At 44.9% G+C, this 16,730-nt stretch overlaps 1 protein-coding gene across 6 annotated transcripts in view; it reads right to left on the bottom strand.

Moving 5' to 3' along the window:
• Positions 1-16,730, bottom strand: part of nr3c2 (nuclear receptor subfamily 3, group C, member 2) — a 281,622-nt gene that overhangs the window by 60,986 nt on the left and 203,906 nt on the right. For all 6 annotated transcript variants that reach the window (XM_051928121.1, XM_051928120.1, XM_051928119.1 and 3 more), the window contains exon 4: positions 4,404-4,520. In XM_051928121.1, coding sequence (XP_051784081.1) covers positions 4,404-4,520 — 117 coding nt within the window. The remainder of the gene's footprint in view (positions 1-4,403; positions 4,521-16,730) is intronic.

The raw sequence follows: 16,730 nt of genomic DNA, 5'->3' as shown, positions 1-16,730 counted from the left end.
TTTTTCAGCGGCAGGGACTGGGAGACTAGTCAGGATAAAGGGAAAGATGACTGCAGCAATGTACAGAGACATCCTGGATGAAAACCTGCTCCAGAGCGCTCTTGACCTCAGACTGGGGCGACGGTTCATCTTTCAGCAGGACAACGACCCTAAGCACACAGCCAAGATATCAAAGGAGTGGCTTCAGGACAACTCTGTGAATGTCCTTGAGTGGCCCAGCCAGAGCCCAGACTTGAATCCGATTGAACATCTCTGGAGAGATCTTAAAATGGCTGTGCACCGACGCTTCCCATCCAACCTGATGGAGCTTGAGAGGTGCTGCAAAGAGGAATGGGCGAAACTGGCCAAGGATAGTTGTGCCAAGCTTGTGGCATCATATTCAACAAGACTTGAGGCTGTAATTGCTGCCAAAGGGGCATCGACAAAGTACTGAGCAAAGGCTGTGAATACTTATGGACATGGGATTTCTCAATGTTTTTATTTGTAATAAATTTGCAAAAAACACAAGTGAACTTTTTTCACGTTGTCATTATAGGGTGTTGTGAGTAGAATTCTGAGGAAAAAAATGAATTTAACACATTTTGGAATAAGGCTGGAACATAACAAAATGTGGAAAAAGTGATGCGCTGGGAATACTTTCTGGATGCACTATATGCTTCCCCTTGGCCATATTATCTGTAGCTATGGACTGGGTTATCATTTTTATGCAGATGATACTCAACTCTACTTCAATGTTAAAAGTGGAACTTCATCAGAGCTTTCTCAGCTCACAACCTGCCTCAGTGAAATTAAAACCTGGATGGAGCAGAACACTTTAAAATTAAATTGCAACAAAACTGAACTCCTGCAAATTGGGACTAAAGTGCAACTTAATAAAATGAGCTCCTTCTCAGTCTATCTTGGCGGTGATCTCATCAGACCTGCCTCTACTGTAAAGAGTCTTGGTGTCATTTTTGATTCCTCCCTCTCTTATTCCGCCCAACATATATCACATTAAGAAACTTTCTTACTTTCACCTCCTTAACATATCCCGTGTTCGCTCCTTCCTCTTCTTCTCCAATGCTGAGAAACTTGTCCATGCTTTTATCACATCCCACATCGATTATTGTAATTCCCTACTGGCAGGTCCCCCTTCTAATCTTATATCACAGCTCCAGCTTATTCAAAACTCAGCTGCAAGGACTTACACAAACCAGCAGCAGCGAGCACATCACACCCATCCTGCTCCGTCTTCACTGGCTCCCTGTGTCTTACAGGACTGAATATAAAATTCTACTAATAACCTACAAAGCCTTAAATAACCTCACGCCAAACTACATGAGTGACCTTCTCCATCACTACGTGCCTGTCTGCCCACTAAGGTCCTCTGATTCTGGCAATCTTGTTGTGCCCCTCACTAATCTACACTCCATGGGTGACAGGACCTTCAGTTGTATAGCGCCCAGACTCTGGAATGACCTACTGAAATTAATGAGGTCAGCTGACTCCATGAATTCTTTTTAAAAAACAACTCAAAACTCATCTGTTCAGGAAGGCTTTTAGCTCGACTTGACTTTATTACCCTTCTCTCAGTTTACCTCCATGTCAAGATGCTCATGACACCAGTGTGTGAGTGCGAGACCATCAATTATGTTGTCTGTTAGGCTTTATCTCTGAATTTACTGTCGTAATCTTCTTTATTTATTTATCTGGTTTGTACAATGCATTATACTGTATACCCTGACATTCTTTCTTAAACTCTGTGAAGTGCCTTGAGCATGGGAAAGGCGCTATATAAATAAAATGTATTATTATTATTCTATGTAAAAACAGGTTAGGTCTGAGCATCTCTTGGGTTTGGCATTCTAAGTAAAGATGACTAAGCCCGTGTGTCTCTCAGCTTGGCAGTCTCTCTGGCATGTCATTCTATGTAAGGATAGACAAGCCCAAGTGTCTCTCTGGGTTGGCATTCTATGTAAAGATGGATAAGCGTGAGCAATCACTGTAAGGACAGATAAGCCTGAGTATCTTTCAGGGTCACATTGCCCCCAACCCCATTGCCATTGTCTTGTCTCCTCTTTACGCCAGGTTTCTGCCCTAACTGGGGTACTCAACCTTATGCCAGTATCATGTGTGCAAGTATAAACCCCACTAAATGATAGAGCGGAAGTGGAGATCAAGAAAGGTACAGCCAGGAATGACAAGAGGGTTGACATTTTAAAAGCTTTCTTACTTTAACCCTGTCACGCGTGTGCACTTGGGGAAGCAGCTTCATGGGATTTGGTGATGGTGATTACCCGCCAAACCAGGGGTTGGCGCTGTGTGCTAATGCCTTCTTCTATTCTATTCCTCCCTGAGCAGAACAGAAGATTGACAGCCATTCCACCTTCTGACATAACTTCATATTGATTCAGTTGAGGCAGATTCTTTTATCTACTAAAGCATGACCCGCCAAAAGCACTTCTGGGACAACTGGAAGTCCCTGAAAGTAGGAACTAAAAATCCATATTCAGCCCAGTGGCCCCCATGGAACCCAGCAGGCCTGCCCCACTGTACTACAGACCCCAGCATGCCCTGTATGGGAATCCCAACCCTCCCAACCACAGGTATACTGCCATCTGGTGTACTGGGGGAGAAAATGTTCAGCCGTGTTCATCTCCCTCGGTCCTTCCATTGCACTGACCTCCCGGCTGGGTAAGGATCCTTGTTTAACCTCGGTCGGGATGCCAGTCTGTGTGTGCCATCCATTACAATAGAAAGATAGACAGATATGAAAGGCACTATATAATAATTAGATTTCATATAGCACCTTTGTTTAGATGCACTGCACAGCACTCCAGTTCTATTAGTTTTTATCTCATATATCAAATATGTGTGCACGTTTGTCTGAATGTAAAGATATATTTAAAATTGCATCATTATAATATATACAATTGATAGATATGAAAGGCACTATAAGATAGATATTGTGAAAGGCACTATAATACAATAGATAGATAGATAGATAGATAGATAGATAGATAGATAGATAGATAGATAGATAGATAGATAGATAGAAGTCACTATATGATAGATAGATAGATAGATAGATAGATAGATAGATAGATAGATAGATAGATAGATAGATAGATAGATAGATAGAAGTCACTATATGATAGATAGATAGATAGATAGATAGATAGATAGATAGATAGATAGATAGATAGATAGATAGATAGATGAAAGGCACTATATGATAGATAGATAGATAGATAGATAGATAGATAGATAGATAGATAGATAGATAGATGAAAGGCACTATATGATAGATAGATAGATAGATGAAAGGCACTATATAATAGATAGATAGATAGATAGATAGATAGATAGATAGATAGATAGATAGATAGATAGATAGATAGATAGATAGATGAAAGGCACTATATAATAGATAGATAGATAGATAGATGAAAGTCACTATATGATAGATAGATAGACAGATAGATAGATAGATAGATAGATAGATAGATAGATAGATAGATAGATAGATAGATAGATAAAGGCACTATATGATAGATAGATAGATAGATAGATAGATAGATAGATAGATAGATAGATAGATAGATAGATAGATAGATAGATAGATAGATAGATAGATGAAAGGCACTATATGATAGATAGATAGATAGATAGATAGATAGATAGATAGATAGATAGATAGATAGATAGATAGATAGATGAAAGGCACTATATGATAGATAGATAGATATGAAATGCACTATATAATAATTAGATTTCATATAGCACCATTGTTTAGATGCACTGCGCAGTGCTCCAGTTCCATTAGTTTTATCTCATATATCAAATATGTGTGCATGTTTGTCTGAATGTAAAGATATATTTAAAATTGCATCTATATAATATATACTATTGCTAGATATGAAAGGCACTATATGATAGGTAGATAGATATTGTGAAAGGCACTATATAATAGATAGATAGATAGATAGATAGATAGATAGATAGATAGATAGATAGATAGATAGATAGATAGATAGACGTGATATGATCGATAGATATCATTGGTAGGTCCTCCTGGACCCGCCTCTTCCTGTCTGGAACTCACATGACCCAGAAGTCCGTCCATTTTTAAACCAGTTCTATATTGAGCTCTTGTCCATAACATGTTGCACATATTTTGTGCTTTCAACTACTCCCAGCAGGGGGTGCCCCAACTCAATCTGGCCATCTTTAAGTCACTACACTATCGGACTCCTGTCTTTATCTTTGTGAAAAGATTTTGGATTTATTTTCATTATATGGGGTCAAGGATGCGTCTGCTTCTTGTTTTACACCCATTATAGAAATCTACCAATCGGATTCAATGACACTGATGAGGACAATAGAGAAGTAAAAAAAAAAACAAAAAAAACACAAACTGTTACCTCCTAAATTCATTCCAGCTTGGAGACACTTTCGTACTCGGCAGGCAGGGCAGTTTTTCCGTCGTATCTTGTCAATGATGCAGTCATTTCTTCCTGCACAGAGATAATTGTGCTGTCCTACAAAAAAAAAAAAAAAATGTAGAAATGAAGCCAAACCTCTAAAAACATCTGGATATCTCATAGTAGTCAGCAAATGTATCAGTGATGCAATGCAGCGAACGCCATCTGTGTTTCCTATGTTTGTACAGAGGAGGCCAGCAGGGCACTGTTCCGTTTGACAAAATTTTTCTATTTTTTTTTTTAAACATAAAGCAGCGCCTCCTGTCCCTTAAGGGAATAAAGAAAAAAATAAAAGGATAACAGTTTAAATAAAGCAAGAGTCCGGCTATTGTGCAGAGACGTCAGGAAGTATTCCAACCATCCATTTCCTGAATCTGCTTAATCCGACTTCGGCTCACCAAGTTCTGCGGCCTGACCTGACAGCATGAGGAGGACGGCAGGAACGCCAACAGCTCATCATGGAGGGTTACCACACACACACATACATCGGTGGACCTAACAAGCAAATTATGGAATGAACAAAAACATCAGAATGCCTGGAAAAGGGTAACGGGAGAACATGCCGACTCCACATGGACAATGACAAGACTGACAGCGCTGCCCCTCAGTTTTAAACAGCACCAAATGTGAGGGTTAAAGTTAATAACCATCTGCACTTTAATAACAATTATTAGTGTGGTTATAACAATAAGAATTCTTTACATTTATATAGCGCTTTGCATAGGGAGTGGGGAGCCACTTCAGTCACCACCACTAATGTGACGGAGGCCATTTTGTGACAGCAGACTCACCACACATTAGCTGGTAGGTGTGAAATGGTGAGAGAGAGAGAGAGGGGATGATTAGAGGGGGAGACCGACAAGGCCATGGTGGACAATTTAGCCAGGACTTCAGGATACACCCTGCTTTTTATTACAAAGGATGCCCAAGGGTCTTTTATGACCCTAGAGAGTCAGGACCTCGGTTTTACATCCCATCCAAAGGACTGTGTTGCCCTGTGCTGAGTGTGCCACTGACTCAGGTGTGATCTCGATGTGTCAGGTGGGAGGCTGCTCTACCAGCTGTAGGTGTCAGGAACAGAGGACAGGCATCCTGGGTGGGATAAAGGAAGGATTCATCCTCGGCCAAGAGGCCATAATGGATGGATTGGGCGAATGGGCCTATCAGGAGCAGTTCATTCTCCCACACAAACAGGGGGCAACATCCCTCAAGGCTGGACCAGATTAAGACCCCTGCAGGGTGGTATGGGAGTTGGGCGTTCAGAAATGCAGCCTTGTCGGGGGTCTTTGGGGGGAGAGGACTGCACTGCTTTCCAAATGACCTGGAAACGCTCTGGACGAGCTGGACAGGAGACTGGTGGCCATTTCCGGGCTTCATATTAATAATTCTTTTCATATAATGCTTTTCTCACTGTATATAGTGAGTAGGGAGCCACTTCAACCACCATTAATGTGCAGCCCCCACCTGGATGATGCGACAGCAGCCATTTTTGTGCCAGTATGCTCATCACACATTGGCTGTTAGGTGGTGAAGCTGGTAGGAGAGACGGCCAGTTAGAGACAGGGGATGATTAGGGGGCCAGAATCACCAAGCTGTGGCGGGCAGGACACTCCCTACTCTTTATGAATGATGCCCAGGGATCTTTGACCCCAGAGAGTCAAAGACAGCACTGGGGCATTGGGACCCACAGGGTAAGCACCCCCCCTTGGCATCCCCAACACCTCTACCAGCAGCAACCCAAGCTTCTCCAAGATGGTCTCCCATCCCAGTACGCCATATCAACGGCCCCCCTACTCACGCTTTGTAATGCAAACCCGAGATTAATTCAATTGGGATTTTCCTTTTGGCTTCTGTTGAGCTGCAGATGGATGACTTGATCTGACGTTCACTTATAAGGTCATTTATTTTGAGTTGGCCGTACACTTTTGGAGATGTGGTTGTGTTGATGGTCACTATGGTCAAATTTCAACCTTCACCCACCCGTTTCTCTCGTCGTTTTCTAAGAGTAAACGCTTTTGCACCAAAGAAGAGCAGCGAGCAGTGGTCCACTTTTTACCAGGGGCTGAAATCCCTAGAATGCTTTCTCTCCAATATGGAGGCAGAGTTTACAAAAGAACTGAGAGGGCACGACCCCTGAGAAGGACCCCCAAAGTGTAATGCTGCCACCTGAATACTTCTCCATAGAGCTTTCTTTGATATACTTTGATAGGATTGTTCATAAATTGGCAAACCTTTCTGGGAACACGTTGTCACTTTGTCATGATGGTTCATAAAGTGGAGACTGGTCCTCAGATCCTTCTTGATTTGCTTTGTCCAGATCTTTGTTGGTGGTCTGTGGTTGTCTTCACCATAGCAATTTGTATGATGTCCATTCAGCAGATGTGTCCAAACCAACGTAGGTGCCTATGTTGGATCTTCACGTCCATCGCCAGCTGACTGTCATACTTCTTCAGTACGTTTCTCCTTTCGAAGTTGGTCTTGAAGAGCACCGCCCAGGATCTGACGTAGGCAACGCATTTGGAAGACTTCAAGTTTTTTCTGCTCAGACTTGACCACTGTCCACGTTTTAGGTCATACCATTTCGGTGATGAGGAGGGGAGGAGCTTATTGTTACACAAAGAAATTGCCGGAAGCTCTCGAATGAAAAGCAAAAATCCATCCATCCATCCATTTTCCAACCCACTGAATCTGAACACAGGGTCACGGGGGTCTGCTGGAGCCAATCCCAGCCAACACAGGGCACAAGGCAGGAACCAATCCCGGGCAGGGTGCCAACCCACCGCAGGACACACACAAGCACACCCACACACCAAGCACACACTAGGGCCAATTTAGAATCGCCAATCCACCTAACCTGCATGTCTTTGGGAGGAAACCGGAGCGCCCGGAGGAAACCCACGCAGACACGGGGAGAACATGCAAACTCCACGCTGGGAGGACCCGGGAAGCGAACCCAAGTCCCCAGGTCTCCCAACTGCGAGGCAGCAGCGCTACCCACTGTGCCACCGTGCCGCCAGCAAAAATCCAGGGTTGTAAAAATGGATTTCCCCCATTAGGCCATAACATATAACTGAAGAGGAGAGGCGGAGCTTATTGTTACACATAGAAATTGCCGGAAGCTCTCAATTGAAAAGTAGAAAGGCAGGGCTGTAAAAACATGTAATCCACCAGGGTCATAAAATTTTGCTGAAGGGGAGAAGTTTATTGTCACTCGTGGAAATAGCTGGAAGCTCTTGGCAGAAAAGGAGAAAGCCAAGGTTGTGAAAACGACATTCCCCCAATATGCCATAACATTTCGCCGAAGAGGAGGGGAGGAGCTTATTGTTACACATAGAAAGTGCCGGAAGTTCTTGACTGAAAAGGAGAAAGGTAGGGTTGTAAAGATGGTGACCCCCTCAAGGCCATACCATTTCGCTGATGAGGAGGGGAGGAGCTTATAGTTATTTATGGAAATTGCCAGAAGCTCTCAACAGAGAAGGAAAAATCCAGGGCTGTAAAACCGGTAACCCACCAGGGTTATAACATTCTGCTGAAGGGGAGGAGCTTATTCTCACTCGTGGAAATTGCCAGAAGCTCTCAACAGAAAAAGAGAAAGCCAGGGTTGTGAAAATGGCATTCCCTCACTAGGCCATAACATTTCACTGAAGAGGAGGGGAGGAGCTTATTATTACATATAGAAATTGCCAGAAGTTCTTGACAGAAAAGTAGAAAGCAGGGCTGTAAAACATGTAATCCCCCAGAGGAGGGGAGGAGCTTATTATTACATATAGAAATTGCCAGAAGTTCTTGACAGAAAAGTAGAAAGCAGGGCTGTAAAACATGTAATCCCCCAGGGTCATAACATTCTGCTGAAGGTGGGGAGGTTATTGTCACTCGTGGAAACTGCCGGAAGTTCTCAGCAGAAAAGGAGAACGCCAGGGTTGTGAAAATGGCATTTCCCCATTAGGCCGTAACATTTTGCCGAAGAGGAGGGGAGGAGCTTATTGTTACACATAGAAAGTGCCGGAAGTTCTTGACAGAAAAGGAGAAAGGCAGGGCTGTAGACATGGCATCCCCCAGGGCCTTAATATTGGGGTATTTACTGTACATAGAACCTTCTTGTGTGTTTTCTTTACATTGATAACTTCTAAACAAGTGCCACTTAATGTGGCCCGTGATCTTCTTCCTCCAAAGGTCACGGCACTAACATTCACAAAACAAGGGACCAGCACGAATTATATTCAATAACAACATACTTTCTAGAGGACAACAAAAAGACTAAATAGAAATAAAAAGACGTTTGAGCCTGAGACGATGAGCCAGGGACGAAACCCGAGCACAGTTCCATAACAGTGGTGGAAAACATGGCCCCTTAAAAATCATTCTGTAGACCTTGAGTATCAGAGATCTGCCAGACAGTGCCCCCCCTCTCCCCGACTCCCCTCAAGAGGCGCACTATGCCTGTGAACCCAGCGCTCCATGATTGACAAGCAGCAGCAGACACCGGACTGGAGGATTATTTACTTTGGCGCCGAAGGTGGCACATTCCCCATTTGTGATGACTCGCGTGTTTTTCTTTTAAAGATCTTTCAGAGCTCTGATATTTACTGCTCGGCCGCATCCTTGCTTTCCAGGTTCTCTTTCTTTGACTCTATTTATGAATACTGCAAGTGTAATCAATGCTGTCCTGAAAAGCCCTCGCCGAGTGTTAGGTAGGTGTGAGTCACTTCCTTTGAAAGAGAAAACCTGTTCTAGCAGAAGGAGGGTCAGGTGAGGTAGTCTGGGTAACCTGAACAAGGCCTTCATGTCACAATGGAAATGCCAACGGCTCCAGCCGAGGCGGCGAGGAGGAGCCCTGATGACACGAGGCACCGTGGCGGCGCTTCAAAGGGTTGGTCTCCAGGGCTCTGACTGTCTAATGGGGACTTCTCTTCAAATTTTAATTCCTGTCGGTGTAATAATAAAGTAGAGGACGTCCTCTCTGGGAATTGGACTTCTTCATGTGTGTGGCTGTGGCTGAAGGTGGTCACTTCAGCCTGGGCCCCTGCCTCACAGCTGTGCTAAATATGGATCTGTACGTAACATACAACATCTTTTGTGGAAACGATACTGTATTATTTTTATTTGGGGGGGGGGGGGGGGAACAGATACAAGAATAAAGAGAATAAAGTCTAAAGTCCGAACCCTCATCCTGTGTTGGGCTGAATGGCCTGTTCTCGTCTATGTTCTTTTAACGTTCTAATCCCACCGCCGCCACCACCCCATCCCACCCTACTCCATGGCTGAACAAAAAAGAGGAGGGTGTAGAACTAAAAATTTGAACCAAAAGAACTCAAACAAACTTACAAAATGGAAGTACAATAAAACAGGGTAGGTAGGTAGGTGGGTATGTAGGTAAGTGGGTAGGTATGTAGGTGGGTAGGTGGATAGGTAGGTATGTAGGTGGATAGGTAGGTAGGTAGGTTGGTAGGTTGGTATGTAGGGGGTTAGGTAGGTGGGTTGGTATGTAAGTGGGTAAATGGGTATGTAGGTGGGTGGGTAGGTAGGTTGGTATGTAGGTGGGAAGGTAAGTAGGTATGTAGGTGGGTAGGTAGATAGGTAGGTTGGTATGTAGGGGGTTAGATGCGTAGGTATGTAGGTGGGTAGGTAGGTAGGTTGGTATTTAAGTGGGTAGATAGGTAGGTGGGTGGCTAGTTATGTAGGGGGTTAGGTGCGTAGGTATGTAGGTGGGTAGTTAGGTAGGTTGGTATGTAGGTGGGTAGGTAAGTAGGTATGTAGGGAGTTAAGTGCATAGGTATGTAGGTGGGTAGGTTGGTATTTAGGTGGGTAGATAGGTAGGTGGGTGGGTAGGTGGATAAGTGGGTGGGTAGGTAGGTAGGTAGGTATGTAGGTGGGTAGGTAGGTAGGTAGGTTGGTATTTAGGTGAGTAGGTGGATAGGTAGGTAGGTGGGTAGGTAGGTTGGTATGTAGGTTGGTATGTAGGTGGGTAGGTAGGTAGGTTGGTATGTAGGTGGGTAGGTAGGTAGGTTGGTATGTATGTAGGTAGGTAGGTATGTAGGTGGGTAGGTGGATAGGTAGGTGTTTGGGTGGATAGGTGGGTGTTTGGGTGGGTAGGTAGGTTGGCAAAGTGCAGCACTTTAGAATCATTATTAGTAGATGTTTACGTTTTTCACTTCTTTACGTCGTTTGCTCGCACGTTTTTTTTATTTGTCAACATCTGTAAACTGCCATCTTCTGGTCTCCGCACACATGTTCTAAGGCAGGGGTGGACAACGTTGGTCATGGTGGGCCACAGTGGCTGCAGGTTTCCAATGAAATTACTTAATTGGAAACCAAACCTTGACAATCTCCGATTTTATTTCATTTTATGGCTTGTGTAGGTGGCACAGGGGATGGACGGGCATCCTGGGAAGGAGTCGGGAAGAATCCCCTTACCTGGATGGGAGGTCCCGAGTGAAGAGAAAGGCATCCCAGGCCAAAAGAGGGGAAGGATGTCACACCCAGACAAGGCTGCCCTAACAGATGGACGGACATCTGAGCAGAGGAGAAGATTCCTTACCCGGGTGGGAAGCCCAAGGCAGATACACAGGCGTCCTGACCGGACTTGCAGTACCTAAAGGTAAGGACAGGGAAGAACTGTCTCCTGGGGTCCTCAATAAAAGGGGCCGCACTGCCTTGGCCAGGCGAGGAAGACGAGCACCACTCGACTGGAGGAGGGCAGCGCGGTGGAGAGAGGAGAGGCGAACTGGAGGGAAGATAACTTGTGCTTTGGTTACTTTGGAGGTATTGTCAAATAAATCATCCATTATTTGAACCCGGGGCGGCGGTTGTGTCTTTTGTGTTTGGGGTTCAGGGCTCACTGGCACCCCAACTCCATCACACTTGTTAGAAGAGTCTATTGTAGATTTCTTTTTCCTTTCCAAGGATGTCATCCAAATGATTTGAAGCCTAAAACAAGTCAGCCTGTCGCATTCCCAAGTGTTTTATTAAACCAAATAATCGCATGACGAATCCACACTGGTGGAAACGGAAACAATTAAAGATGGAGGACTGCTGGCTCCTCTCCTTGGTCATTTGCATCTTACTGCTAATCAGCAGCCATTAAAAACACCAAATGCAGCTGTTTAAGACTGAGATAAGCAATTAAGGGTGGGGATACCTGAACAATCGAGACCACCAAACTGTCACAGCAGCAATAAGTGGCTTCATCAGCAATCATTGACTTCTCAATGACTAACCCAAAGCCTAAGAAACTCAGTTGGAACAAAAACCTGCAGCCACTGTGGCCCTCCAGGACCGACGCTGCCCACCCCTGGGCTCAAGGACACTCAGAAACTTGTCCTGAAGCCACTGTGTCACCCTAGTCTGAGGTCCTGTGTACTCCAAAGCAGGTGGTCTTCAAGGACCCCTCTAGATTTCTTTGCATTCATCCTGCTGTATGCTTAAAGTCATTGCCCGTGGGACGGTGCGGGTTAGCTCCACACCACCGGCTGCATCCTGGAAGCCTCTTGAACCCGCCACCGCCGATAGGACGAATGACACTCAAAAAGCAAGGGCTAGGTGCCAAGGTGAAGTAGCGCTTTTATTACAAACAATCACCCAAAAAAGAGACCAAAGTCCAAAGGTCAGTGGAGCAGTCTAATAAGCCAATAAAAACGAGAGTTAAAATAACAGCCATCGGGTCCTTCATGGTCTGACTGACGAGCCCAGCCTAACTCCATCGTCTTCGTCACTCACTCAGCCAGCCGGTAAAGACACCAGCAGCCACCGTCCTCACCACCTGACCCCTCGCCTTAGCTGCCTCCAAACAGCGACGGTCATACCGCTTTGGGTCAGTTGTCCCCGCCCTCCCCCCGTGATCACCCTGGGGTACGACTCCCTCTCGATCGCACCCACTCCTCAAGAAACAATCAGTGGGGATGATCCGTTTCTAGAGGGGCCATCAACCCCTCTGCTTCTCACCCACACTGGCTGGCTAGCTGGCTCATCCTGCCCGTCCTCCCGATGCTCTTCTCACGGCCGCACTGCTCTTTCCTTCTGTCCCATGTTCTCCGTCCCCTTCATCCTCATTCTTTTATTTCCTCCCCTTCTGCTGTGTCGGCTTAGTTTTATCTTCCTTTGCGGGCTCAGAGCCTCAATCGTGAACTGTGGAAAGCCAGTGAAGGAATTAAAATAGAACACCCTTCACGTGCAGGCGTGTGCCATCTCAGTCACCCCACCAACGTCCTACAGCTGCGTGAGCATGTGCACCCCCAGAGATCGAGCCAGCAATTAATTCATTCATTTATTAATTGATAGTTACTCTAATTATTAATTAATATCGAGCCATGAATTAATTAACTAATTATTCATTAATATCAAGGCATGATTTAATTAATTAATTCATTATTAATTAATATTGGGCTAGCAATTAATTAAGTAATTATTAATTAATATCAAGTCAGAAATTAACTCATTATTAACATCAAGCCAGAAATTTAATTAATTATTTAATTAATTAGCCAGAAATTAATTAATTAATCTATTATCAATTTCAACCCCGCAATTAATTATTAATATCGAGCCACTAATTAACATCGAGCCACTAATTAATTAATTTATTATTAATTAATAGAGCCCACAATTAATGTCAATTATTATTAATATTAAGCCAACAATTAATTCATTATTAATTAATATTGGGCCAGCAATTAATTAATTTTTAATTAATATTGAGTCAGAAATTAACTCATTAATATCAAACCAGCAATTATTAATCAGCCAGAAATTAATTAATCTATTATCAATTTCAAGCCCGCAATTAATTATTATCGAGCCAGTAATATTGAGCCAGTAATTAATTAATTAATATAGAGCCCACAATTAATGTTAATTATTAATATCGAGCCAGCAATTAATTAACAATTAATATCAAGCCAGCAATTAATTAACAATTAATATCAAGCCAGCAAGTAATTAATTAATTAATATTGAGCTAGCACTAAATTAATTAAGACACCGAGGCGGAGGGTTGATGAAATGCACTAATGTGTTTTCTCCCTCTTCTACAGTTAAACCAACAGCAACTTCCACATCCCTGTCCAGACCACGCCCCCCCTACTGACCTCACTTCCGCCAATTGCCTCATGGTCCCGCCTCTTCCCATCCACAGCTTATTAAAGCCAAGCCCCACTTCACCTTTCCGTTCAGTTCTGCTTGGGGCTCAGTCTTTTGAGACTACCCTGGTGATATCATTTTGATATTTTCCCTCACGGTATATAGGGCGGATCTTTAAACCTTTTTCCTGTTTGTGTTTTAAAAAAAATCATCGAGTGAAGCAGCCCAATCCAAAAAGTGTTTTAACTGTAGGCACCTGTCCAGTACTCCAGCCTTCCTTCCTTGGACGTCCTATTATGCCTAGCACACCACAACATACGCTATATGGACAAAAGTAATGGGACCCGCCTCTTGATTCAGGCATTTCAATCGGCCCCATTGCCACGGGTGTATAACATCAAGCACCCAGCCATGGAATCTCCATTTACAAACACATTTGTGAAACAAAATGGGTCATTCTGAAGAGCTCAGTGACTTCACGTGTGGTATTGTGGTATTGTCATAGGACGCCACCTTTACAATAAGACAGTTAGTGAGACTTCATCCCTGCTGGATATTTCACGCTCATCTGTAAGTTGTATTATTGGGAAATGGAAGCGTTTAGGAACAACAGCAACTCAGCCATGAAGTGGAAGACCACAGAAAGTTACAGAGCGGGGACAACAACTACTAAGGTGCCTGGAGTGTAAAAGTCACCAATGCTTTGCTGATTCCATAGCTGGAGAGTTCCACACTTCCATTGGTATTAACTGTGTGGGGCGGGAGCTTCATGGAATGGGTTTCCATGACCAAGCAGATGCATGCCAGCCTCACATCACCAAGTCCAATGCCAAGCGTTCGAGAACGAGTGGTGGAAACGTGTTCTATGGAGTGGCGAATCACGCTTCTCATTTTGGCAGTCAGATGGGCGAGTCTGGGTGTGGGAGATGCTGGGAGAACGTTACCTGCCTGAGTGCATTGTGCCAACTGTGAAGTCTGGTGAAAGAGAGATGATGGTTGAGGGGCTGTTTGTCAGGGTTTGGGCTCGGACCCTTGTGATAACCAGTGAAGGGCAATCTTAATGCTTCAGCATGCCAAGACATTTTGGACAACAGTTTGGTGAAGGCCCTTTTCTGTTCCAGCATGGCTAAAGCACAGTCCCATAAAGACATGGTGGGATGAGTTTGGTGTGGAAGAACTTGAGTGGACCGCACAGAGCAATGAACTCAATCCAATCAAACACATTTGGGATAAACTGGAACAGAGATTCCAAGCCAGGTCTTCTCGTCCAACATGTGCCTGACCTCATAACTGCTCTACAGAATGAGTGGGCACAAATTCCCATAGAAATATTCGAAAATCTGGTAGAAAGTCCTCCAAGAAGAATGGAAGCTGTTAGAGCTTCAAAGGGGGGTGTGGGGGGCAGCTCCATATTAAAGTCTATAGTTTTGAATGGAAGTCCCTGTTGGTGTAATGCTCAGGCGTCCATCTAGTGTTCCTGATACAGTCAGGGCCGACTCTGGGCTCCTGAGACCCTCAATCAGACCTAACAGTTCAAGCAATGGATGGAGACATTCAAGTAAAGACGCCAACGTGGGGGGATAATTTAACAGAGAGTTGGTGCCAATAGGCGCTCAGAAGATATTTGGCTGCTACCGTGGCGCACAACAGGGCATCGAACATTCTGACCTCCTGAGCCGGCCGTCTGTCCCGGAGGTTTCAAAACTGCAGATGGCAGAAGAAGGAGGAGGAGATGCCAAGTCAGACCTACAGTAGCCATCACTGGTGCGTGTTACATAAGCATTGGAGGCCATGCCTGCCGTGAAATTCAGCTCAGCTGTGGATTAGGAGTTTCATCCAAAAGTGAAATGAATAACCGAGAAAGAAAAAAATAGAAGAAATGGGCTTACAGTCGCTAAGGGGCTTGTGGGACCCCCTGATTCCTCTAAGGAAAGTCCTACATCTGGGGGGCATCTGTTGGTGAAGAGAGGTTCACTGACCTTGACTTTGCTGACGATGCTGTGATCTTCGCTGAGTCAAGGGAGGCTCTGATCGTTAGTCTCGAGGAGTCCGAGTGTCAGAGGCATAACGCTGCTCTCGGTGCCTGTAAGTTCCTTGCTAGGGTCGTCCTCAATAGGATCCGTGATCACCTGCTCACCTACCAGTCTGGTTTTACGCCTAAGAAGTTGATCATCGACCGCTTCCTGGCACTGAGGGTTCTCATGGAGCACAAATGTGAATATCGGCAGAATTTCTTTGCAGCCTTTGTTGATTTTCATAAAGCGTTGGACTCAGTTGATCGAGCTGCCCTGTTGGACGTCCTGAGGGTTCGCGGGATCCCCTCGAGGTTACTAGATATCATGGCCGGCCTGTGCCCTTGTACTGTGAGTGCTGTGCAGAGTGGAGGCAGAACCTCTGTGTTTGTCCCAGTTGATTCGTTAGCGGGGTCTTCTGCTCCTACTCTGTTCAGTGCTGGCATGGACTGGGTGTTGGGCAAGGTCATGGGTTACAGTGGCTATAGGGCATCTGTTGGTGAAGAGAGGATCAATGACCTTGACTTTGCTGACGATGCTGTGATCTTCACTGAGTCAAGGGAGGCTCTGATCGGGGGTCTCGAGGAGTCCGAGTGTCAGGGGGACAACGCTGCTCTCGGTGCCTGTAAATTCCTTGCTAGGGTTGCCCTCAATAGGATCCGTGATCACCTGCTCATCTACCAGTCTGGTTTTATGCCTAAGAAGTCGACCATCGACCACATCCTGGCACTGAGGGTTCTCATGGAGAGCAAATGCGAATATCAGCAGAGTTTCGTTACAACCTTTGTCGATTTTCATAAAGCGTTTGACTCAGTTGATCGAGTTACCCTGTGGGACATCCTGAGGCTTCAGCAATCTTGAGGGGATCCCATGGAAATCATGACCGGCCTGTACACTGGTACTGGGAGTGCTGTGAGGAGTGGAGGCAGACCCTCCGTGTTTTACCAGTTGATTCTGGGGTCCCTCCGAGGGGTGTTCTGCTCCTACTCTCTTCAATGCTGGCATGGACTGGATGTTGGGCAGGGTCATGGGGTCCAGCAGCTAGGGGGCATCTGTTAGTGAAGAAAGATTCAATGATCTTGACTTTGCTGATGATGCTGTGATCTTCGCTGAGTCAATGGAGGCTCTGATCGGGGGTCTCGAGGAGTCTGAGGGGATAATGCTGCTCTCATTGCCCGGG

Source organism: Erpetoichthys calabaricus, chromosome 5, assembly GCF_900747795.2.
Source record: "Erpetoichthys calabaricus chromosome 5, fErpCal1.3, whole genome shotgun sequence".
Lineage (NCBI taxonomy): Eukaryota > Metazoa > Chordata > Cladistia > Polypteriformes > Polypteridae > Erpetoichthys > Erpetoichthys calabaricus.
This window is presented reverse-complemented; position numbering and strand designations above follow the sequence as displayed.